Here is a 25393-nt window from a genome sequence, read left to right as displayed (position 1 = left end):
GAGCCCCTCCCCGGCGCAAGGACGTCATGGCGACCCGCACCCCGGCAGGGACATGGGGGCGGCCCGAGGTGGGCGGGGGACCCTCACCTCCTCGGCCTCATTGTCATCGGTCTCCTCGCTGTTCTCCTGTTGGAGTTTTGCCCTCTTTTTGAAGGCTTCCTTCTCTGGGCTGCCCAGGAGTGAAGGGTGGACCGGTTAGGGTACTGACCAGCCTTCAGTGTGTGGGTGGGGCGGGGGGATGGGGGGGCAAGAGCGCCTCGTCTCTAGGGCCCTGTATGGGGCTGGGCTCCGGTTCTGCAGGGATCCACTGCTCTTCCCTGGCCCCCAACTCAGAATGAACCCTGGGTGGACTCCACCCTCCCTCTCCTCGGGGAAAGCCCAGCGTCAGAGGAAGGTGGGAGGCTTCTGCCCACAAATGAGACCCGCCCACTGAGTCCCCAGGTCACCCGGGGTACGCACAGCCCCTGCTGGACACAGGGTCCTGGGGGCCGCCTGGGGGGAGCCTCCCCTCACCTCTTTCTCCGCTGCCTGACCTCCTTCTTCTTGAGCCTCTCCAGGTCCTGCTTGGCTCGGCGGATGACCTCAGCGGCATCCTCCATGGAGCCGGTCGGGACGACCGGGGACGCGCCCAGGGAGTAGGGACCCCGGGTCGAGGCCCGAGAGAGGCTGCGACGCAGGGACTCGTTCATGGCCTCGCTCTCCAGGAGCTTGGTCCTGCGGAAGGGAGGGTGGGTGGCGGGTGAGCGGCACTGCCTCGGCCCCAGGGCGCCCAGGTGCGCAGGAGCTCACTCACCGCAGGTCCTCAATCTCCCGGATGTAGTTCTGGATCAGAGCGCCGATGGCCTCGCTGCCGTCTCCTGAGGGGGTGGCAGGGAGGAAGAACAGTTAAGATAATAAGTACAGAAAGGACCTTAGCTCCAAGCTGGTGGTCTTATATCACTGTCTCCTCCAACAGGGCCTTTTTCAAGGAGGAATCTATCAAAGAGGGACTTGTCTGTGGGCGCAGAGACACACAGGCACAGCTGCTAACGGCGAGACTGGAAACAAGCAAATATCCATCACTAGAGGCTGTTATGATAAATTATTCGTCGCCATCACATATGGAACACTGTGCAGCTGAAGAGCATTAAGTAGGCTTGTATGTTTTTAATACGGAAAGATCCAGGGACTTCCCTGGTGGCGCAGTGGTTAAGAATCCGCCTGCCAATGCAGGGGACACGGGTTCGATCCCTGGTCCGGGGAGATCCCACATGCCGCAGAGCAACGAAGCCCGTGCACCACAACTACGGAGCCTGCGCTCTAGAGCCCGCGAGCCACAACTGCTGAGCCCGCGTGCCACAACTACTGAAGCCCGTGCGCCTAGAGCCCATGCTCCGCAACAAGAGAAGCCACCACGATGAGAAGCCCACTCACCACAACGAAGCCTAGCCCCCGCTCGCCGCAACTAGAGAACGCCCGCGCGCAGCAGCGAAGACCCAACGCAGCCAAAAATAATAATAATAAAAAAAAAATACAGAAAGATCCCTACGGCGTAATGCTAAGTGGAAAGGGAGTCAGAGGACAGTACATACGATCGCATTTTCAGAGAAAGAAAACGCCGCCCTGCACGCCCCACGTCCTGGGCTGGGTCGGGGGCGGAGGGCCCAGCCCACCCGCGCCCGGAGCCAGCCTGGCGCTCCTGACTCACCGGCCTTGGCCAGGAGCAGGTTGGCCTCCTGGCTCATGAGCTGTGTGACACGGCTGTTGATGGCATCGATGGCCTCCTGCATGGCCTTGACCCGCAGGCGCAGGGCCCCATTCTCCTTCTGCAGCATCGCGTTCTCCCGGAACAGGTCACTGTAGCCCTCGGCGCCATCCTCCCCGATCACCCTCTTGCCCTGGGAGGAGGGGCGGGGCGAGGGGTCAGGGGCGGGGAGGCGGGGGGTGATGATACTCTTCCCCGCCACCCCCGCCCCGGCCCCTCCCTCGGCGAGGCGGCCCTGCCAACCTCCCAGCGCTCAGAAACCTGCCGTGGCCCCAGTGACAACAAAAAGTCCACATTTTGGGACCAGCCACTGCAGGCCACTGTGTTCTCACCCCACCTCCCTCTCTACTGCTCACCTTCCCGTCTCCCCAGACATGAACCCGAGGGTGGGAACCCGAAGGGCCCCGGTGGGTGGCACGAAGGAGGACGGCAGTCTGGGTGTGAGACTACAGGGAGGGGTGGAGATTGGAGCACAGAGTCGCCCTCAGTGTAAAAGGCGCAGCCACTTGGGCCACTCCAGCCAGCTCAGCGCCAGATCATTACATCTTCAGATTTTTAAAGGAAAACGGAAACTCCCTGATTTTCAGAAAGCACGACAACTACGTTGCATTCTTCTAAAGCAAAGGGCGAGTCAAACCAAAGCCCACTTGTGTGCTAGGTTCGGGCCAGGGGCCACAGCTGGTGACTTTTGCCTTAGTCACACAGAATGGGACGCACCCCCAAAGGCACTCGTTTTTCCTGTCTCTGTTCCTTTGCACGTGGCTTGTTGGCATCCTAGGACACCTGCTCCACTTCCTTTTGCTGGTGTCTCATTCATTCCTCAAGATCCATATAAAAGGTCCCCTCCTCCATGAGGCCGCCCCGACCACCTGAGCAAGGAGGGCCAACCCTCTCCCCGGCAGCATCCCCCAGGCACGCTGGACCACTCACCTGGCCCCCATCAACTCTCCTCATTCTGTACCGCAGCCTAGTCTTACCTGGCCCAACACGGCATATTCAGCAGACGGGAAACCCCAGCAGAGCGTCTGCCCTACACCTGACATCTATGCAAGCAGGGGTGTGCTCTTCCTTCTCTTATATTCTAAGCCCTGAGGGCTCCGACTTCGTATGCGCAGGTCACCCACCAGATGAGCCCGGCACTGGGCACCGTGGCTGGCACATGGCGATGCCCAGGGCGCGGGGAGGCCGGGGGGGGGGGGCCCGCTCACCGCCTTGTACTCCATCAGCTCCATCTGCAGGCGTGCAATCTCGGCCCGCAGCGCACTGATCTGCTGGCTGGTCTTGTCCTGGTTCACCACCACCTTGTTCTTGATGTTGCGGGCTCGGTTGGCGTATTTGAGCGTGTTGAGCGTCTCCATGAAGTCCCGGTCAGAGGGGCTCACGCAGGCGATCATGATGGTCTGGCTGGGGAGCATGGGGGAGTGGGGTGGGGAGTGAGGGACGAGGGCATGGCCGGCCCAGGAGCGTCACTTGAGAGCAGATCCCGCTCCCGCCTGGAAGCCCTAAGGACCTGGGCAGAACCTGGGACGTGGGGATCCGGACTACCTAGCCCAGGTTTCCATTCCAACAGTGGTGACCACAGCGAGGGAGGCCGTGATGTGTCATCGCTGAAATCATGGCCCTGTGTGTGTCCTTAGCGCCCCCGTCTATTTTCCCGTTTGGGCTCTAGCACCTCCTTTAGGACTATCCCTCCCTGCTGTGCAGTTGAGAAAGCTGGGTCCGACCGTAGTGGCCGACGGGCACCTCGAGGCCTGCGGCCCACAGGGGCGGGAGGGCCCCCTGTCCACTGGGCCTTCTGCCTCCAACCCTCCCACCAGTGTGCCCCTGCGCCTTCACCCCTGCCCCTCCCTGGGGTGGTGGGCAGGTACCTGTTGCCGCCCAGCGAGTCCTGGAGGAGCCGGGTGAGCTTGGAGTCCCTGTAGGGCACGTGCACCACTTTCTTGCTCTGGTCCCCCAAGGCGCTGATCACGTTGCCCAAGGCCAGCTGTGGGAGACAGGCGGTGCGAGATAGGCGGCGCTGGCGCTCGCTGGAGAGCACCCAGGGAGGGAGGGGGGTGGGACCAGCGGCTCGTGAGCCGCAGGACCTGCCCCGCTGACCCCAGCAGCCCTCAGGCTCCCTGAGGGTTTAAAGGCAGATGTGTGATGGTTGGTGACGTCAGGCAGTCGAGGACAGGGGGAGGGGGAAGGTCCAGAGGCCCAACAGCAGTGACATACGGGGCTCCGGCCAGTAGCCGGCCCAAGGGGGGCCTGGGGAGGGTCTGAGGCTGAGCCGTGCTGGCCGCCGCGTGCCTACCAGGCCACAGTTGATGGAGATGCCCTCCTTGGCCCGCTCGCCTGTGGCCCCCGTCCGCTTCAGCCGCTCTGAGCCGGCCAGGTCCACAAAGTGAAACTTGGCGGTGAGCGTCTCATACTCGCCCGAGGGAGCGGTGCCGTCGGGAAGCCCGGTCACGGCCTCGTTCACCTGCAGGGAAGCGGGCGTGTGACTCCCGGCCCCCGCCCACCTTGGGTTCCTCTGCTCTCAGCCCCTGCCCTCGGGATTCGGGGTGCAGCGTGGCTGGGGGGCTCACACACACAGCGCATCTGACTGCGTGCACGTGCCGGTTCTCCCCGCCTGAGAAAAAGAAAGGTCCGCAAGCCAGCAGGGTGAGCCCGAGCCCCAGAGCCCGGGCTCCGTCCCCACCGCGCCCTCCGACACGCCGCCACGGGCTCCTCACCAGGTCGGGCCGGGTGCACAGGCGCATCTGGCACACGTGGATGGTGAAGATGGCGTGGGAGCGGGAGCTCTGCACGTTCATCTGGGTGCTGGCCGTGGTGCGCGACAGGGCGCCCTGCTTCAGGCACTGGATCAGCTGGGGAGTGCAGACGTGAGGACCAGCTGGCTGCAAAGCCCGGCCCCCAGCCCCCAGCCCCCAGCCCCCGGGCGGCTCCTCAGATGCTCACCTCCTCCTGGGAGCTGATGAGGCGGGAGGTGACACCCGTGGTGTAGATGCCGCCGTTGGCGTCCTCGTGGATCTTGATGTTGGACCTGCGGTGGCGGGCGTCAGGGTCGCGGGCGCTGTCGAAGAGGTCGAGGATCTCCTCGTTGTAGAGCTGTGCGGGCGGAAGACAGCCGCTGGGTGCAGGTGGGTGCGGAGGGGCCCCGGGGGCTCTCTCTCGTGTCACAGGCCAGCTCTGCTTTGCAGGTGTGGAAACCAGGCTCTGGGAGGCGACCTGGCCACCCCCGGTCCTCTCTGGGCTCTGGCTCCGGGGTCTTTCCCCTGGACAGTGTAGGGCAGCTGGGCCCCAGGGAGAGCTATCCTGAGAGCCCTTCCGCTCCCCAAGGAAGTGGCACCCAGCGCTCAGCCCTGGTGGGGGGCTAAGGACCTGGTGGGGACAAGGGGACTCGAGTCCTCACGTGGACGAACAGCATGTGACTGTGGTTGGGGCAGAGCCTGGGACGTTACAGGGCGGGAAAGGCGGGTGGGGGTGTGGCTCCAGGAGGGAGGGGGGTGGAACTCAGGGGAGAGCTGAGCAGCGCCCTGTCCTATCCCTGTGGTCCCTGGGGGCTGAGGAATGTGGGATGGAGAGCAGTCTGGGGACGCCACCACGGGAGGTGGCCTGGCCAGGAGCAGCACCCCATTTCAGAGGGTCTCAGGCTTGCACACGCTTGTGTTTGGAGTCGCTGGCAGGGAAAGTTTCACCTGCTGGCGTTTCCACCATGCAGGGGGGATGGGGCAGCTGGTCAGCGGCCAACAGAATCCCGTGGGGGGAGAGGCAGGCCACAGCCCTCGGACATCCGAGGCTTTGATGGCCTTAAAGGGACAGAAATACCCCACAGGAAGGGGAAGAGGAAACGGCAGGGACCGGTGCAGACGTGGGGGCCTTGGTGTCTGTCTGTCTGCTGGGACAGACGCATGGCATCATTTAACCCCTTGTGGGTCACCCTTTGGCATGGGTTTTCTAGGTGCTGAACTGCTCTTTGGGGCCCTCAATGGCAAAAGGATGGAGAAAGGAAAAAGCAAAGAGATGAGGGAGCTTACAGAAATACACAGCATAGGACATGCATACACACAAACACAAAGACACACACACAGACGCACACACATATGCACACATATACCCACACACATACACAGACACACACGTATACACATGCCTCACACAAGCACAAACATGCACCTACACACATCTACACATACGTATACACACGCACACACAGACACACGCACATGCCTACACACACACACACACAGACACGTATAAGCACATATACACACACAGAGGCAAACTCTTTATCAGAAGCAAAAGTCCAGAAGAATAAAGAGAAACTCTCAAGTCTACAGTACAGGTCCCCTAGGGGAAAGTAGCCACGCTGCAGGCCCAGGAAGGAGCCACGCTGGGGCCGGGGTCGGGGGGCGTGGAGGGGGGGGGAACACGAGACCTGGGGAGGGCTGGGGCCACATCTCTCCCCCCGAGGACAACCTGGGTGCAGTCTGAGCCCAGGGTGGCTCCACACCCAGCAAACGTCCCCAGGCCGGGGGTCCGTGAGCTGGAGTTTGGACACTGGGAACTGGAGCTACCCGGTCCAGGTGTGCTAGAGCAGGAGCCCGGTGACACCGGGCCTCACGAGAAGTACCCAGGCCCACCGGCCTTCCTGGAGACGCTTCTGAGAGGCCCCTTGGCAGGCCAGAGGTCCCCTCCCCATCCCCAAAGCCCCTAGCTGCCACGGTGCCTGGGCTCGGCGCCCGGACATCCTCCCAGGGAGAGGCAGGGACAGATGCCAGAAAGGCCCCTCAGGAGGACCACCTTCCTGCTCTGGGGTTAGAAAAGGCTCAGAGGGTCAGGAAGGACCTCAACCAGAAAGGGACAGGGCAGGCCGCTCTGAGGCTGGGGAGGGCCCAGCAGAGGCCAGAAGGGGCGAGAACTAGCGTCTCACTGTGTGCTGGGCAGGTGCTTCCTCATCATCCCCTGAACCCCTAGGAAGTAGGTGTCATCACCCCCATTTTGCAGAGTGGTGAAACGACTTGCCCAAGGGCACACATCTGGTACGTGTCGGAGCTGTCATCAGTCAGGCTTTGAAGAGATCCTACAGGTTCTCACTGACTCAAGCTCCGTCTGAGGCAGGAAGCCCCTTCAGTGTCCCACCAGGTGGCCCCCCGGCTCTGGCGGGGGTACTTCCAGCAGCGGGAACCTCGATCACATGCAGATGCCTCCCTGGCTCCCCAGGCTCTTCCTGCGGCCCTGGCGGGGAGCCCGGCTTCCAGGTCTTGCTGCCCCCGTCTCCCTCCAGCCCACCCACGAGGCCACGGTACCTCCAGGAACTGGGCGCTGACTTTGAACTCGGGCCCAGCCACCCCCTGCTCCTGTGCCCGCCGCTTGCGCTCAGCGATGCCCCCGAAGAGGTGCGCGATGGCCCTCGGGATGATGCCCTGCTCCTCCTCCGCCATCGCCACGTCGAAACCAGTGCCCATAGTGTACGTCTTCCCGGCCCCCGTCTGCGTGGGCAAAGATGGAAGGAGGGTGGCACCCAGCACCCTGGGGGCGCCCGCGAGCCCCGGACCCCGGCTGCGTCCCCCTCATTTACCTCCCAGCCCGGGTCCCTGCCCGGCCTGGTCCCAAAGCCGCAGCCAGCAACGCAGCAGCACCCTCGGACCACAGACAAAACCGCAGCTGCGTCTCAGCTGCTCTGAGGGCGGCTCTCCCATCAGACAGGGAGCCCGGGGCAGCAGTGGCTGTGGGAGAGAGGGGGCAGCTTACCTGCCCGTAGGCCAGCACCGTGGCATTGTAGCCCTCGAAGCAGCCCTCCACGAGCCTGCTCACACAGGTAGAGTAAATCTGCTCCTGCCAGGTGTCCAGGTCGAACACGAAGTCATAGGTGAAGGCCTTGTCCTTCCCCAGGAGGACCTGCGGCTCCCCCGGGGTGACCGACGTGCAGATGTGGCAGCCCTCAATCTTCTCTTTTGACAGCTGGGGCCGGATCCTGCCCGGGGTGGGGGGAGTCCTGGGTCAGACCCAGCTGCGGGGGGACTGCAGCCACCGTCCTCCCCGTCCTGCCACCAAGCCTCCACCCCCCAAGGGCCCTTCTGCCCCACAAGCGGGAGGAGAAGGAAGGAAACCTAGGATGCGGGCAGCTTTGTAATACTACGCTAACAGTTACGGCAACAGTAGCGTCAACACCCCCCGAAGTAGCAGCTGCTAACGCTTTATGAGCGCGCCGTGTATCCAATCTACGCCGTGTATCCAACCTACGCCGTGTATCCAATCTATCTACGCCGTGTATCCAATCTATCTACGCCGTGTATCCAATCTATCTACGCCGTGTATCCAATCTATGCCGTGTATCCAATCTACGCCGTGTATCCAATCTATCTACGCCGTGTATCCAATCTATCTACGCCGTGTATCCAATCTATCTACGCCGTGTATCCAATCTATCTACGCCATGTATCCAACCTACGCCGTGTATCCAATCTATCTACGCCGTGTATCCAATCTATCTACGCCGTGTATCCAATCTATCTACGCCGTGTATCCAACCTACGCCGTGTATCCAATCTATCTCGCCGTGTATCCAATCTATCTACGCCGTGTATCCAATCTATCTACGCCGTGTATCCAATCTATCTACGCCGTGTATCCAATCTATCTACGCCGTGTATCCAATCTATCTACGCCGTGTATCCAATCTATCTACGCCGTGTATCCAATCTATCTACGCCGTATATCCAATCTATCTACGCCGTGTATCCAACCTATGCCATGTATCCAATCTATCTACGCCGTGTATCCAATCTATCTACGCCGTGTATCCAATCTATCTACGCCGTGTATCCAATCTACGCCGTGTATCCAATCTATCTACGCCGTGTATCCAATCTATCTACGCCGTGTATCCAATCTATCTACGCCGTGTATCCAATCTATCTACGCCGTGTATCCGATCTATCTACACCGTGTATCCAATCTACGCCGTGTATCCAATCTATCTACGCCGTGTATCCAATCTATCTACGCCGTGTATCCAATCTATCTACGCCGTGTATCCAATCTATCTACACCGTGTATCCAATCTACGCCGTGTATCCAATCTATCTACGCCGTGTATCCAATCTACCTACGCCGTGTATCCAATCTATCTACGCCGTGTATCCAATCTATCTACGCCGTGTATCCAATCTATCTACGCCGTGTATCCAATCTATCTACGCCGTGTATCCAACCTACGCCGTGTATCCAATCTACGCCGTGTATCCAATCTATCGACGCCGTGTATCCAACCTACGCCGTGTATCCAACCTACGCCGTGTATCCAATCTATCTACGCCGTGTATCCAATCTATCTACGCCGTGTATCCAATCTACGCCGTGTATCCAATCTATCTACGCCGTGTATCCAATCTATCTACGCCGTGTATTCAATCTATCTACGCCGTGTATCCAATCTATCTACGCCGTGTATCCAACCTACGCCGTGTATCCAATCTACGCCGTGTATCCAATCTATCTACGCCGTGTATCCAATCTATCTACACCGTGTATCCAATCTACGCCGTGTATCCAATCTATCTACGCCGTGTATCCAATCTACCTACGCCGTGTATCCAATCTATCTACGCCGTGTATCCAATCTATCTACGCCGTGTATCCAATCTATCTACGCCGTGTATCCAATCTATCTACGCCGTGTATCCAATCTACGCCGTGTATCCAATCTATCTACGCCGTGTATCCAATCTATCTACGCCGTGTATCCAATCTATCTACGCCGTGTATCCAACCTACGCCGTGTATCCAATCTACGCCGTGTATCCAATCTATCTACGCCGTGTATCCAACCTACGCCGTGTATCCAACCTACGCCGTGTATCCAATCTACGCCGTGTATCCAATCTATCTACGCCGTGTATCCAATCTATCTACACCGTGTATCCAATCTACGCCGTGTATCCAATCTATCTACGCCGTGTATCCAATCTACCTACGCCGTGTATCCAATCTATCTACGCCGTGTATCCAATCTATCTACGCCGTGTATCCAATCTATCTACGCCGTGTATCCAATCTATCTACGCCGTGTATCCAATCTATCTACGCCGTGTATCCAATCTACGCCGTGTATCCAATCTATCTACGCCGTGTATCCAATCTATCTACGCCGTGTATCCAATCTATCTACGCCGTGTATCCAATCTATCTACACCGTGTATACAATCTATGCCGTGTATCCAATCTATCTACGCCATGTATCCAATCTATCTACGCCGTGTATCCAATCTACGCCGTGTATCCAATCTATCTACGCCGTGTATCCAATCTACGCCGTGTATCCAATCTATCTACGCCGTGTATCCAATCTATCTACGCCGTGTATCCAATCTATCTACGCCGTGTATCCAATCTATCTACGCCGTGTATCCAACCTATGCCGTGTATCCAATCTATCTACGCCGTGTATCCAATCTATCTACGCCGTGTATCCAATCTATCTACGCCGTGTATCCAATCTATCTACGCCGTGTATCCAATCTACGCCGTGTATCCAATCTATCTACGCCGTGTATCCAATCTATCTACGCCGTGTATCCAATCTATCTACGCCGTGTATCCAACCTATGCCGTGTATCCAATCTATCTACGCCGTGTATCCAATCTATCTACGCCATGTATCCAATCTATCTACGCCGTGTATCCAATCTATCTACGCCGAGTATCCAATCTATCTACGCCGTGTATACAATCTACGCCGTGTATCCAATCTATCTACGCCGTGTATCCAATCTATCTACGCCGTGTATCCAATCTACGCCGTGTATCCAATCTATCTACGCCGTGTATCCAATCTACGCCGTGTATCCAATCTATCTACGCCGTGTATCCAATCTATCTACGCCGTGTATCCAATCTATCTACGCCGTGTATCCAACCTATGCCGTGTATCCAATCTATCTACGCCGTGTATCCAATCTATCTACGCCGTGTATCCAATCTATCTACGCCGTGTATCCAATCTACACCGTGTATCCAATCTATCTACGCCGTGTATCCAATCTATCTACGCCGTGTATCCAATCTATCTACGCCGTGTATCCAATCTATCTACGCCGAGTATCCAATCTATCTATGCCGTGTATCCAATCTACGCCGTGTATCCAATCTACGCCGTGTATCCAATCTATCTACGCCGTGTATCCAATCTACGCCGTGTATCCAATCTATCTACGCCATGTATCCAATCTATCTACGCCGTGTATCCAATCTATCTACGCTGTGTATCCAATCTATCTACGCCGTGTATCCAATCTACGCCGTGTATCCAATCTATCTACGCCGTGTATCCAATCTATCTACGCCGTGTATCCAATCTATCTACGCCGTGTATCCAATCTATCTACGCCGTGTATCCAATCTACGCCGTGTATCCAATCTATCTACGCCGTGTATCCAATCTATCTACGCCGTGTATCCAATCTATCTACGCCGTGTATCCAATCTACGCCGTGTATCCAATCTATCTACGCCGTGTATCCAATCTACGCCGTGTATCCAATCTATCTACGCCGTGTATCCAATCTATCTACGCCGTGTATCCAATCTATCTATGCCGTGTATCCAATCTATCTACGCCGTGTATCCAATCTATCTACGCCGTGTATCCAATCTATCTACGCCGTGTATCCTATCTACGCCGTGTATCCAATCTATCTACGCCGTGTATCCAATCTACGCCGTGTATCCAATCTATCTACGCCGTGTATCCAATCTATCTACGCCGTGTATCCAATCTACGCCGTGTATCCAATCTACGTTAAAGGCATTTTACCTAAATGAAGTCATGTATTCGCTACCATAAACCGGCGACGGATGTATGATTTGCCTGACTTTACAGAGGAGAAAACAGAGGCTGGGAGAGTTTAAATGACTTGCCCAGGGTTGTGTAACGGACCGTGACAGGTCTGACTGACATTAAAGCACACGCTCCCGATTGGAGCGCGTGAGTCTGTCCCACGGAGCGGGGGAGAGTAGGCAGCTGGCCCCCTTCTAGGTAGGCAAAGCCCAAGTCCAGGCAGGGGAAGGAAGGGCGAGGCCTGGCTGCTCCCCCCGGGGCTATGTTCCGCAGGAGACCTGCGTCTCTGCCCAGGCCTGCGGGGGCTGCAGGGATCCCGCAGCTCAGGACCCGCCCCCCTCTACCAGATGCCGGAGGAACAGTCGCAGGCACAAGCTCTTTCCTCTCAGGGAGCCAAGGGAGCCAGACCAGGCACAGCCCTGCGGAGCAGGTCCAGGCAAAAGTTGGAGAAAGGCAGGGATCTCCAGCAGGGGCACCAGCCACAGAAGGGGCCGCGTCCCAGACCCTGGGGGCTCCCCGCTAAAGAGGAAGGCAAGCGGCAACAGGGCTAGGGTGGGGGGCGCAGCCTTGGACAGGGCCGTCTCCATGCGCCGCCCCTTCCCCTCTTCCAAGCAGCCACTGCCGGAGGAGGTCCCCATGGCAACCAAGTGTGAGTCAGTGAGCATGCGTGTGTCGGGATTGGCGGGGAGCGCCTCCTGATGCCTAAAGTAAGGCGGGGGGTAGGCTCCGCGCTCATGGGCTCACAAAGCCAGCCCCTCTGCCGGCCTCTCACAATGAGCTACTTGTCAGCATCCCTCTCCCTAAGCCAACATTTACCAAGAGAAGAAAAGAGTGCGAGGGCCAGGCCGGCAGGCGTCCAGGACCTCGGGGCGCCTTGCTGCAGAGGCGGGCCCTCCAAGCCGCCATCCTGTCCCTGTCCCCGGCTGTCCAGCCCCGAGGCCCCTCAGAGCTGCAGGCCAGGTGAGGTGCTCACCTGGGCCTGCTACCTGCACTTTGCTGCGAGGGGGTTAAAGAGGCCGGGGGAGCAGGTGGTTAGAACCCCAGGTCCAATTCACACCCATGGTTGGTGGCCTTCCTTCAGCAGCCTTTCCCCTGAGGTGTGGACAGGTCCTCACACCATGGAGGCTGCCAGGTCCGGACGTCCAAGGAGTCTACCACCCCCTCCCCTCATCCAGCTGTTCCGGGCCAGGCTGAAGTGAGAATCTAGCTTCTCAGTCTCCCCCAGACTGGTTTCTGGCTGGGAAGGGAGCTGTGGATTCCACCCATCCTTTCTGCACCTGCAGACCAGAAACCTGACCTGCCAGTAATACGCCCAGGCTGCAGCGCTCCCACCTGGACCGCCGGTGGTGGTGGTCCCCACCGTGGACGAGGAAATAGATGGCGCCCAGCCAGTCGCAGGCAGCAGGGGCAGCAGGGTCTGAGCCCGGGCGGTGCGTGCTCTGCTGCTTCGATGCTCCCGTGCTTCATGTGGCTGAGGGGCAGGGCCCAGCGTGCCAGGCAGTGACCTCAGAGGGGACCAGGCCTCAGGTGGGAAATCAGGAGCTCGGACCCGGGGGGCCCAGGGTGTCCAGGGCTCCCAGGGGGACCAGGGGCCTGGCAGGGGCAGCCTCTGAGGCCCCTCCAGCTCCCACAGACGCCCTCCCTGCCACGTGGGCTGCTTGCAATGGGATTTCTGGATCCAGTTCAAGCACCATTTAATTACCACAGGCAGATGGCAATGCTGGTGATTGGAGGAAATCGAATCAGGGTCCCGGGAGCCAGTGGGAGCGGGGGAGGGAGCAGCAGCCCTGCCGGGCAGAGCCCATTGACAAGGGGCCAGCTTCTGCCCCACCCACCAGCCCCCAGACCAAGAGGGCGGCCAGAAGAGCAGCCTAGGGGACAGGGCGTAGAGGAGGGACCCCAGGTGTCGCGGGGCCAGCCAGCATTCACCCTGGGACCCTCCAGAGCCTGGCACATCCTGGTGTGGGGTGCTCTGGAGTCAGAGAGCCGGCCCCATTCTCCGCACCAGTGTGCTTGGCAGGTATGACGGGTGAGTACTGCTATGCAGAGAATGAGGTACCAGCTGGGGGACAGAGGACACGGGCCCAGGATGACTCACTAGTTACCAAAGCCACTGACCTGGATGAGGAGGGGAGTGTGTTAGTCCCAGGAATGGGCCTTGAATGAGTAACTGGAGACGGCGGCACAGAGAATGAAGATTGCATGGATGCCTTCCACGTGCAGGTGCTGGGCCAGGCACCGGCCACGGACCACCTCACTTAAGGGAGGTGATGAGCTAGGGATTTCAACGCCCATTGTCCAGAGAGGAACGTCGAGGCTTGAAGCAGTTGAGTCACACACAGTAAATACAGGGAAGCTGGGAGTCTGAAGCCTGCGGCTTCTCCACTTGTCCAGCTGCCTCCTGCCCGGGAAACTCAATGTCTAGGTGGATATATAAACTCCCTCCACGCATCACCATTAGGGGCAGGAGGCAGCCGGGGGGAGTCCTACCACAGCCTCACACATGGGCCAGGCTGGGCTCCGGCGCCCAGCCTTCAAGGCACAGTCCAGAGGGGGCAGGCATCCTGGGGCGCCTGCCCAGCACACCCTGCCCAGTGGAGAATCTGAACCCAGGCCCTGCAGGCAGGAGATAAAGACGGTCCCTGGACAAGCCCCTACCCCATCCTCCTGTGGTCCGGGAGCCCCCGCTTCCTCCTGTGTCATCTGGACGACCTCTTCCCAGCTTTAACTTTCTAAGAACTCCATCGCCCTCCCCTCCGGCAGCTCCTGTCCCGGCCCCGCCTGGGGTGAGGTCACTACTGTGGGCTGCCCTGAGAGCTAGTGGCCCTCCGCCAGCATCACCGCCCCAGATGAGGGGAAGGAGGCTGCTTCCGGCTATGCAGGGTGGCAGGATGGCAGGATAGCACCACTCCCAGCCCTGTTCCTCCCTTGGGGCGCGGGCGGGAGGTCAGGGGTGGGAACCAGGTTCCAGGGTCTTGCCAGTAAACCATGGACGCTGGGTGCTGTGGACCAGATGCAGGGCCGGGGTGAGGTGAGTGAGGTATTCGCCTCAAGTGCAAAATTTAAGGGAACATGAAAAAAACTCAGTAATCAATATAAGTCATGATTTAATGCAATGTTTGGAAACTCAAGTTGGCAAACCGTGCTGCCTGTTTTTGTCAAAGTTTTGTGGACCCAACGTCCAGTATCATTTCTGTCCAGAGACCCCCCTGAATGTCACCCATGGGCACCTCACGCCAAGCCCCATCCCCCCCAAACCTCCCCCATCCCTTCTCCAGGTCCTGCAGGGGGAGGGCGGGCGGACGGCCCCACTAAGAAAGGCCCGGAATCTCCCAGAACAGAGCCCGGTCTATTCGCCACTCGGCAACCCGCAGAGAGGGCGGTGGGAGGGGACGGGGGCGGGGGCGGGGACGGGGGCGCGGAGAAAGGGGCGGCGCTAGCTCTTCGGAGGCGGGATCTGGCCCAGGGTCCTCGGTGCTGTGGCTGGTGAATTTAGTATCTGTCCACACACGCTGGCGCAGAGGGACTGCGGGCGCTCGTGGCCGCCCCCTCACAGGCTGATGCTCCAGGCGGGGGACAGAGGCCGCCAGCCCGAGCCCAGGCCTGCGGCAGCCGCTGAGCTCAGCGGTCCCTGGGCTCTTCGGGGAGCCGGCACAGGGCGGAAGGGGCGGACAGCGGAGACAGGCAGGCCCGGGAGATGCTGATACCGCCCAGGAGGAAAAGTCCCTCCCTCAAAGGGTAGCCGGCCGGAGCCCCACACCCCACCCAGTCCTCGGCGACATCACACAAAGCCGGCCAATCATCGGCCAGGGCTCCGCCCAGTAACCTTGGGCTGGGGGAGGGGCGGTGGGTGTAGCTCAGCTTCTCAGGTGAAATCCGTCCTGCCCGATCAGCTGCCTCCCGTCCCTCCTCTGATCCCTCATTGACCTGCCCCCAAATCTTTGCCCAGAATTCCTAGGGATGCGGCCCCCAGGCTCTTTCCCCTCGAAGAAGTCTTACTTTTCTCTAAGAGGTAACAGGCCGTGATATTAAAATAACTAACCAAGAACTGTTCCAGAATCCTAGAAGATTCTTCCAGCTGTGGTGTATGGTCTGATTCCTGACACCCTTTTTTGCTGGGACCTGGAACCCCATTACATCTCTGCTGACTCAATTCCCCAGTAGGTAATAACCCCGCACTTAGGGAGTAAGATGCCTTTTTGCTGGTCGCTGTACCTGCCACACTTTGCACACGTTCTAAGGGGGGTATCCCTCCCCGCCCGCCCCAATTTACAAATGAGGGCTCAGAGAGAAATTAACGCAGCTCAAGGTCACACAGCTAATTAGTAACAACGTCTTCTAGGAAGACCACCTTTCCTGGCTGTGGGCCTGAAGATTCAGTGCAGAAGGAGGGAGAACCAGCCCGCATGCAGCTGCCCACCTGTGCGTAATGTCACTCTGGGGGCTTCCAGGCTGGGAGACACCCTCTCAGGCCTCAGCTTGAAGTCTCTGAAAACCACAGACCCGGAATAGAATCTCCCCTCAGATGGCCACGGTCACCCATGTGACTAGTTAGTCCCTTTGGAAAAAGCCCCAGGGATATAAGCCTAGCTGCTCTTTTCTCCTTCAGGACCCCCTAACACCTTTCTGGAACCCTGAATAGGAGCCCCTGGGCAAGTGGGTCAGCCCAGGGAGGCCCAGAGAAGTAAGGACACCCAGCACCCCGTCTCGGGGTGTGCTGCTCCCAAGGTGGCCCAGATTTCACGGCCTCCCCTCCTCAGGCCAGCCCACAGTCGGCGTGCATGGCTTCATCTGGAGCTGGGCTGTCGTGGCCTCCGTCGTGTGTGTGTGTGTGTGTGTGTGTGTGTGTGTGGCAGGGGACACCGAGAGGAGCCCCAGGACCTCCTGTCTGCCTGGCACACCAGATCACTCAGCCATGCCATGACCTGCCAGGGATCACCTCGTCCCCATCAGTGACAGAGCCAGACCAAAGGGGAAATCAGCTACAGCGGGAGGGATTCAGATAAGCTGGCAGAAGGAACTTCCCGCCTGCAAAGGCTGTGGAGCCCTGGGAAGGGGAGCCTGGAAGAATGTGCAACCTTCCTCCTCTGGAATCATGGTCACTGATACCACCCGAGCCTCATCTGATATGGACAGTGCCTAATATCTTTTGAGAACCTATGCGTGGAGCTCCTTTACATGCATGAACACATGTCATGTGTAAAGACCCCTCTTTACTGAGGCTCAGAAAGGAGAATCTGAACAAGCCTGAAGTCACACACTCCTAATGGTGGAGGTGAAATTCAAACCAAGCCTGACTGTGCCCAGTCTGGCCTCACCCTCTAAGCAGCCCTGGCGCGGAGAGAGGTGGGCTGGAGAAAGATGATCCTGCTGCCAGCTGCCAGCAGGGCTGAGAGCTGTCTGCTGGGGAAGCATTTTCCCATTCCGTAGTGAAGAAAGCCAAGGCCTGGGCAGGGGAGGCAGGGGGCCGAGGACGCAGAAGGCTGCTTCCCTGCGTGAGCATGGCGCCCACCTCCCTCCGCGGCAGAAAGAGGACACCCGCACCCACTTTACCAGGCGTCCTCTCCTCTCCCTCCTCCTCCCACCGTGGCAGCCTGCCAGCTCCGGGGAAGGTGGCTGGAAGCAAAATCCCTGCTCTCTCTGGGGAGTCTGCCTCCCAGACACCCGGGGGGCTTTAGCCGACTTAGCGCAGAGAAAGCGTCTTCCCGTGGGGACCAGTCCTCTCTGAAGCAGGGTGGCAGGTCCAGCCTGGGGTGCTGGTCCTTTCAGCTGCAGGGGTGCAGTGTGGGGAGCCCCGTGACAGCCAGAGGGCCCTGGTGTCCCCCCACCGGCCCTTCTCCTGGCCTCCCAGACCCTCCCCAGCCCAGCCTTCCTGAGGCTGCCGCAGGGAAAAGACTGGCTCTGAACCCCCAAACAAGAAGGCTTTGTACGGTGGGGTCAAAGGGCATGGGTTTGCAGGGCTCAGCCTGGTGAAAGGGGTCTGTCAGCCCCCTCTGCCTACTTCTGCCCTCACACATCTTCCCGGGAGCAGAGGGAGTGGTGCAGACACTCAGAGGGAACCTACAGGAAACCTGGGGTTCCGCACACCGACCCTACTCCCTCCTGAGGATGCCCTTAACCTCTCTCTCTCTCTCTCTCTCTCTCTGTTCATCCCAGGGTTCTGGCCACTGACTTCTGAGGAATGCCCAGACAGGCCGTCCAATGGGGGAGGGCGCGGGGAGTCTTATCCACACCCCCCCAGGGCATCGGGATCTCAGCTGGGCCCAGGCACCCCTAGAACGGCCGGCTGAAGCCGGCCCGGGGGAGGAAGCAGGCGGGCGGAGGGGCTGGGAGGGCAGGAGCTGGAGCGAGGAGGGGCCGAGGGCGGCCAGACCCGATCCGGAGCTTCACAGGCCCCTGCCTGCTGTTGGCCACGCGAGCCTGCAGGCCTGTGAGCCTATGAGCGGCAGCTCAGGGCCTGGCCAGAGGGCGTTCCCAGCTCAGGGAAGCCCGCTCAGCTGTGCTCCGGCATCCCGGGGCATCTGGCAGGGGTTTCCCATGACCTCCCAGGAGACGCGGCAGAGCCCAGAGCTGTGCCGGCATCTGCACCTGGGGGGGGGACAGCTCAGTGGGGACTGGGCCCTGGGGACACTCCCCTGCTGAGGAATGCACAGCAACAGGCGCCTGGCCTGGGCCTCTCCCCACCCCGCTGGCCCTGGTCCCCAGCCGCCCTGCCAGGCTCTCCTCGGGGCACCTTAACTCCAGCCTCAGGAAGGACCAGTCCGACCTAGAGGAAGGACTGCTGGCCTCTGCCACCACTCTGATGGCGGGCTTCCACCGACGATGGCAGAGGGGTAGGGGCTCAGGCATCCGGGGGTCTGGGGATGGGGAACCGTGGCCCTCCATCCCTTCCGCCCACAGAGCAGCCGAGGGCAGAGTGGGAGTGCTCCAGAGGACAGGACGCTGCAGCCAACAGTGAGCTCCACCGCCCCATCCCCCTGGGACAGAGAATTAGCCCCCGGGGTCAAGGCCGAGCATCCCCGCCCCAGCAGGAAGCCCAGCAGCCTCTCAGGGCCCCGCCTCCTCCTAAGGAGCTGCTGGGCTAGAGGTTAAAGGAGAGAGACAGGAGCCCACGGACACTTGGGGTGGGGGTGGGTGTAGACTTGGCTGTCCTGGAACTTCCCTAGAGGGCGGCGAGGTGGCACTCAGGCAGGAAAACAAATTCCAGGGGCAGCTGCGTGAATCTCTGGAAAGGGGAGAAGGGCGGCTCCCACCCAGTGGTGGGGGGGAGGAACTCCCCCAAACTAGGAGCACGTGGGGACAGGCAGCCCACAAAGAAGGCCCAGCCGGCCTCACCCGCCACATCTGCGCAGCCCTGTGTGCCTCCCCGAGTACCTTCCCGCGTTCGTGGTCACGGCCATGACGTGCGGAAAGGGCTGGAGGAAACGGAGGCACGGAGGTGCCCAGAAAGAGCGAATCAGCAGCCGGATGACGAGGCCACGTGGAGCAGGGTGAGGAGCACGTGCTTGGAAGCAAGGGTGCCCCGGGTCCAAATCCAGACGTCTCCATTTACGGCTGTGAGCCTGTGCCCATCTCCACCATGCGCATGACATCCGCCACCTCGCGGGCTTCCGTGGGACAACGCAGGCGTGACACCTGGCGCTCAGTGAGCGTGCAGGAAATGACAGCGCCCAGCCCCGCCCTCCCTGCTCAGTCCTTCCATCACAGCGAGCTTCCTGCAATCAATCATCAATCAATCAATCCAAGGGCTGGAGGTGAATTCCTCTTTTTACCTAACAGTCACTGTGGCTTAACCCAGAGAGACACCGCTTAGATACGCTTTAAGGGCTTTTTTTTTTTTTTTTCCGGTACGCGGGCCTCTCACTGTTGTGGCCTCTCCCGTTGCGGAGCACAGGCTCCGGACGCGCAGGCTCAGCAGCCATGGCTCACGGGCCCAGCCGCTCCGCGGCATGTAGGATCTTCCCGGACTGGGGCACAAACCCCTGTCCCCGGCATCGGCAGGCGGACTCTCAACCACTGCGCCACCAGGGAAGCCCAAGGGCTTATTTTTAAAACATTTCATTCACACTTAGCTTCTCAAGAGTCACCCTTTAAGGACCGGCCACCTTCTACTGCATCCAAACCGCTCCTCTTCACAAATGGCCAAACCAGAACAAAGCGCTGATCCCATTCTACAGTGGGTAAAACTGAGGCCCAGAAGGAGAAACAGAAATGGGGCCCCATGACCCAGCCAGTAACCGACTTCGTGGGCCCCAGCCCTGCCCTCTGCCCGCAGAGCTGTAGGAATAAGGGTGCCAGGAACAAGTCACCTCTGCCACTTCCTCAGCCCCTGCCCCCACCCCCCTCTATGAGGTCTTCAAAGGCTGAGAGCCAATCAGGCAGGCTGGCTGGGGCGGGGTGGGGGGCACACTTCCGGGGCCTGCGGTTACTACACTGCACTTCCTGGTGATGACATAAGCCCTATTTCTGCAGCAGAAGCCCGCCACCAGGACTCTCAGGTCTCCACTGGCCACAGGAGGCCCTGCCTGGGCCTCAGTTTCCCAGATCTGTGAACTGGACAGGCGGCACTGGTTGGCCCTGACTGGCCTTGGACTCCGCCAGAGTGGGGGCAGGGGGCGGGGAAGGGGGGTTCTGAAGCACGGCATCCCCACCCTCACTCAGTTTTTTCTGTCTTCAGTGTCTTTGTCCCAAACCACTGATTCTCTTGATTCAAAATTTAGACGGACACTAAGACTTCAGAGGAGCCTGGATCCAGGGGAATAACTGCAGCTACAGAACCCGAGGGAGAGAGCAGGGGTGCCATCTGACTGTCCCTGGGCCCCTGGCTGGTGCGCTCCATGCCCTTTCCAGCCCCTGCCTGACCCTGCAGTGTCCAGGGATGGATGTGGAACCGGCAGAGCCCCCATCCCCACCCTAGCAGACTAAGGAAGGAAGCTTAAGGAAACCAGGCAAAGATAAGGGGGAAGGGGGTTAGGCCACCCTGAGGGCTCCCCGAGGGCTGGGGACTCAGAGCTGGGGGCTTGAAAGGGTCTTAAATAAATGCACCACGTGACTTGGCTTCCTTCCCCAATCTCAACTTTGCCAACTGGCATTTCTTAACAGCCACCCCTTCCCCTTCTCCCCCCACTAGTCAGGCCTATATTTCTGCAGCCTGGGGCAGGTCAGCTCTCCCCAGGGTCCCCCCCAAACCCCGGCCCCAGGTAGAAGCAGGCCCCTAGGCCAGCCTCGGAGCTGAGAGAGTCCTTATCATACGAGGGGATTTATGGATAAACGTATCACAGGGCAGGCTGGAGGGGCTGGCCTGGGAGTCTTGGTGCAGAGCTCAGGGGCAGATGGGCCAGACTCCAGGGTGGCCTGGGGTGGGGCTTTGGGGTCTGCTCACACGTACACCTTCTCCCCTTATCCCACAGCCCCAGGTCCTGAAAGTCGCCTCCTCTGGCTCTGCACCCCCTTGGCCTTCCCCGTGGCTCCGCAGACAAGCCAGCTTTGATCCTCATCTGGAGAGATTATAGGGCCAAGAGCCCTGGGCCTAGCACTTCTTACCTAGTCTAGCAGCTCCCGGACCTCCACCCTTACACATACACACAACACCCGCCCCCCACCCCGCCACTGCCCAGACCAAGTCTGGCCTCCCTGTCTCAAGAGTTGGACCCAGGGCTTGCCATTAGTTATTCTCAGTTAGATATAAGAAAGGGTTTCCAAAAAGACAGCTCAGAGCGTGCTGGGCTAGGCTCTTGGCAATTCCAAATCCTTGGGTCTTCCCAGCAATACTCTACGCTACTCCAACCCACCACCCAGTCCTTTAAGTGGGACAAGCGATTGCCGAGGGTGGGGATGGGGGGTTGAAGGGGACCCCAAAGCCCGGAGAATTCTCCCCTACAGCCCCCCAGTGGCACCATCTGCTCCCCGTCCCAGCCCCAGCCCAAGCCAGGTCCTGTCCTCAGCTTTGTGATTAGAAACTGGGCTCTGTCCAGGCATTGTCTGCCCTCCACGGCCAGCTGCGCACGGAGGTCTGGCGTGTGCCTGGCTGGGCGCTTGGGCTGGGGTGGGAGGGGAGGAGTGGGTGGGGCCTTCACCTTCCAGGAGGTCCTGCAAGCCTGGCTCTTCTGATGCTCAAATCTCCCCACCCCTCCAAACAGATCAGCAACAGAGGCAAGGAGTGGGGGCGTCCGGCTCCCCCCAAGGCAATCTCCATGGAAGCAGAGATGACGCCTGTCACTGGCAGAAGCCCGCGCAGTGGGCAGGCACAGTGCCCTCTGGGCGGGAAGGGTCCCGGGAACTTCTGGCGGTGGTGGGAAAGGAACACCAGCTCTTCCTCACTCTGCACAAGGTGCCAAGGCCATGGGCTTTCCCACGTCTTACGCTGCCCCAGTCTAGCCTGGGGGCCCTGCTGGGAGGGGGGGGGGCTTTGTTCGGCTCTCTCGGGTAAGATGGAGTCTAAAGGAAAGCCCCCTGGGAGGGGCACCCCCAGTGCCCTCCTTCCCAGGCCCGGTTCAGTTTCCTTTTATGATGCGCCCAGACTCTCCCACTCTGCTGCAGCTGTCTTATTTACATTTCCCACTCCCACACTCCCACCCACACCGTGCCCTCGCCCTCGCCCCCCCAGGGGATCCTGTCGCACAGTCAGCCGCGCAGCAGCCTGGCCCCACCCAGCCAGCCCACCGGGCACCTTTGGGGCTCCTCTTTGTCTCAGGCTGTCCGGAGCCAACAAGTCTGTGCCCAATGATGCTCTGAGTGCAGCGGGGGACGTGGGGGGAGGGCACCTCGGTCTCCCTCCCTCAACCCCAGAGCTGTGGTCAGCAGTCCCCGGACCCTCTCCGGGCTGCGGAGGGCTGGCCAGGTGGCTGGTGTGTGTGTGTGTGGGGGGTGATGGCACCTGCCCTGGGGTGTTTTCCATAGTCATCTCCGAGTGACTGCCCTGGAATCCTGGAATCTGGGTCATCTACAACCCAGGGAAACCAGAGACCTGCTCAGACCCACCCTAGACCCGGTCTCAGACTCCCACCCCCATCACACAGGGCTGAATGATGTCCTCCACCATCCCTTCATTGGTGATCAGTCCCAGACTGGCACTCTCCCACCATCAGACCCCCTCAAAGAGAAAAGCCCAAATCAAAAACGGAGGGGTGACATGGCGTGAAGTGTCCCAACCCAACACAAAGCCCCGCACCTCCAGGTGCCCTGGCCTCTGCCCACCTCACTTCTGCCTCTATGTCCCTTCAAGTCCCAGGTAAGTCCATGTGGCCCTGCCCCGCTCAGTTCTGTCTGAAGGCCTGAAGATGGGCATCAGCGTCACAGCATCCTGCCCTCTCAGAGGCAGAACCTCGGAGACACCCCATCCTCCCTTCCCAGCCCCAGCCCCTCTTGGGACAGGGCCGGCAGGGTTCTCTCCAAAGCGGCGGACTCCCCAAGGAGGGCCAAGGCCCCATCCCAGCCCTTCCATTCGTGCAGCACTCGATCTTTGTCTGCGGAACCGGCCCGGGGGCGACGTGCTGCCTCCCCAGCTGGACCATGAGCGCAGGACCAGCCGGCTAGGGTGGATGCAGGGAAATTTCCCCCCATCCACTGTGCCCGCATGAGACAGCAGCCCGTGGGGAGGCGAAGAGGAAACACACAGACGCTCCGGCCTGGGCCAGGGCTGGGTGTGAAATACCGGATTTCCTTGTTTATTCGATTTTCTGATCATTAAGGGCTCCCAAGAGGGGCCCGAAATTACCACCCAAACAAAGCCACCTCCAGCCGCCCGCGGGGCCGCCGATCCCTGCGGGGGCCGGGCCAGCACGCGGCGCCCTCCAGCCTGGTCAGCCCGACCTCCGCGGACGCCGACTGCGGGCCGAGCGGCTCCCCGGGACCCCCGGACCCCCGCCCCGCGCCCACGCGAGACAAAGCCGAGTCCTCCGCGCACGCGCCCCGCCGCCCGTCCTACCTGACGGCCACCTTGACGCAGCAGTCCCCCTGGCCCGCCATGGTGCTTCGGCACCGGGTCCCGAGTCGATCAGGGGCGGGGGCTTGGGGGCCAATACCCCGGGCGGCGACTGCGGCTGCGGCTGCGGCTGCGGCTGCTAGAGGCGAGGGCGCGGGCGCTGCGGACGGAGGCTGCGGCGGCTGGAGGTGACATGCTCGCGGGCGGCCGGCGGAGGGCTCACACGCGGCCGGCGGAGGACCCCCGGGGCCGGGCCCGCGCGCCCCCTCGAGCCATCGGGCGGCGGCGCGGAGCCAGCTGACAGCCCGGGCGCAACCCGCTCCCCACGACGCGGCTCCCGCGCGCGCACCTCCAGCCCCGCAGCGCCTCCCGCCGCCGCACGAACAAAGGGGGCGGGGGCCGGCCCGGCGGAGGCTCCGCCCCCGAACCAGTCCCGGCTCCTCCCCTAGCTCCGCCCCTAGGCTGATGCACCAATCGAAAGCCCGAGCCGGCAGCAGGGGCGGGGCGGAAGCCTTTAAAGGAACCCCTCGCCTCATGTCCACGCGTTTGCTGGGGGCCTGGCCGGGTGGTCTGGGGGGCGCGGAGGGACGCGGGCCGAGGAGCTGACCGCGCCGGAGCCTCGGACCCCGGAGCCGCAGACCCTCAGCCTCGGTGGGACCCCAGCCCATTAATGCGGAAGCCGGTACGCAGCGAGGGGAACTACCGAGGTTACACAGGAGTTAGTGGCTAAGCCAGGGTAAGAACCCGGGTCTCTGGGCCCAGCGCTTCTCTGCAAAGGGTCCCACAGCGCCTGGCGGTTTGTATTCTGAAAGCGCCCGGAAAGCCTCCCTTCTGCATTTATTCCAGTGAATTTGCCAGCCTTTATTGAGGGGGATTCTTGCTAGTGTCTAACTAAAATTCCCTCCACCTCCACCCTGCACCCTTCCCTACAACTTTAGGTGAACCCTAAAGTTCATCTTTGGGTTGATCCCCGGCCGGACGGCCCCTCCCTTCTGTGAGACCACGGAGGCTCCAGTGACCTTTGTGACCCACAGATGACCCCTCTCCCCGCCTGGCTCACACTCTGCTTGTTGTGGCTGTGGGGGCAGAGGGTCAATGTGGGAGGCCTGAGCTGCCCCAGGGAGACAGGGAACAAAGCGGGCACTCAGCTCCGGGCACCTGGGTAGAGGTTGTGCGGAGGTGAGTGGGAAGGGGGTGTGGCGGGCAGCTGCCTTCGCTTGGGTATAAAGGACAAGGGGAGCCCTGGGAAGTTGAAACACAGGGCAGTGATGGCGGTGGCCAGTGCCGTGGGAAGTCACAGTGGCCTTTCCAGGCCCTCTGCCCTCCATCTGAGCCCGGCCCCATCTCCCTGCCCCCAGCTCCCAACATTGGGGCCATTCACGGGGCCCCTCACCAGCTGCCCTCCCCACCCCCCCGCCCACTTCAACCAGCTCCCTCCCTGGAAAGAGCCCAAGAGGAGGACCCAGCTGCAGCTCCAGATGTGGAAGGAGCGCTCTAGGGGGGCGCGGGGGCGGCGGGGGAGGAAGGGGAGTCTGACTCCAAGCCTCTGGCATCACCCACAGATGACGAAACCATGCCAGAGATTTTGGAGAGGGTATGGGTTAGGGGCTGAGGATGCAGCCTTGGTGCCATCCCCCTTTCTTTCCCTCCCCCACCCAACCCACAGATAACTGCTCCGTCCGTAGCCCAGATCCCAGTTTGGTTTGACCTACTATGGTCAAACCAAAAAATAAAGATAATTTCTAGGGCACATTTCAAGAGCAAATCAGCGCCCCCCGACTCCCTACCCAGTCCTGATGGAAGAGAGCAGCGCCCGCCAGCAGTGCCCCAGGGTGGAGGAGGGGCAGGGGAGTGGGGGAGCCCGGGGGGATCCTGCACCTTCCACTAGCATTGGAACCTAGAG

The 25393-nt window shown here is 60.4% G+C and overlaps 1 protein-coding gene across 4 annotated transcripts in view; it reads right to left on the bottom strand.

Annotated features, from left to right (window-relative positions):
- Positions 1-23850, bottom strand: part of KIF21B (kinesin family member 21B) — a 47944-nt gene extending 24094 nt beyond the window's left edge. For 2 of the 4 annotated variants that reach the window (XM_089906183.1, XM_089906199.1), the window contains exons 1-12: positions 23494-23848; positions 7481-7703; positions 7036-7218; positions 4685-4834; positions 4459-4593; positions 4038-4205; positions 3613-3728; positions 2953-3148; positions 1688-1877; positions 794-857; positions 514-714; positions 88-169 (exon numbers count right to left, since the gene is read on the bottom strand). In XM_089906183.1, coding sequence (XP_089762309.1) covers positions 88-169; positions 514-714; positions 794-857; positions 1688-1877; positions 2953-3148; positions 3613-3728; positions 4038-4205; positions 4459-4593; positions 4685-4834; positions 7036-7218; positions 7481-7703; positions 23494-23534 — 1749 coding nt within the window. In that variant the 5' untranslated portion in view covers positions 23535-23848. Of the gene's footprint in view, positions 1-87; positions 170-513; positions 715-793; positions 858-1687; positions 1878-2952; positions 3149-3612; positions 3729-4037; positions 4206-4458; positions 4594-4684; positions 4835-7035; positions 7219-7480; positions 7704-23493 lie in introns of all 4 variants that reach the window. The other 2 variants (XR_016391817.1, XM_089906189.1) reach the window with 2 other exon arrangements.
- Between the last annotated feature and the right edge of the window lie 1543 nt (positions 23851-25393).

The sequence above is a fragment of the Delphinapterus leucas genome, chromosome 1, assembly GCF_059928025.1.
Source record: "Delphinapterus leucas isolate spDelLeu-1000000601 "Yukka" chromosome 1, BTC_Dleu_Yukka2, whole genome shotgun sequence".
NCBI classification, from domain to species: domain Eukaryota; kingdom Metazoa; phylum Chordata; class Mammalia; order Artiodactyla; family Monodontidae; genus Delphinapterus; species Delphinapterus leucas.
Note: the sequence above shows the minus strand (reverse complement) of the source record. Positions and strands in the feature narration are given on the sequence as shown.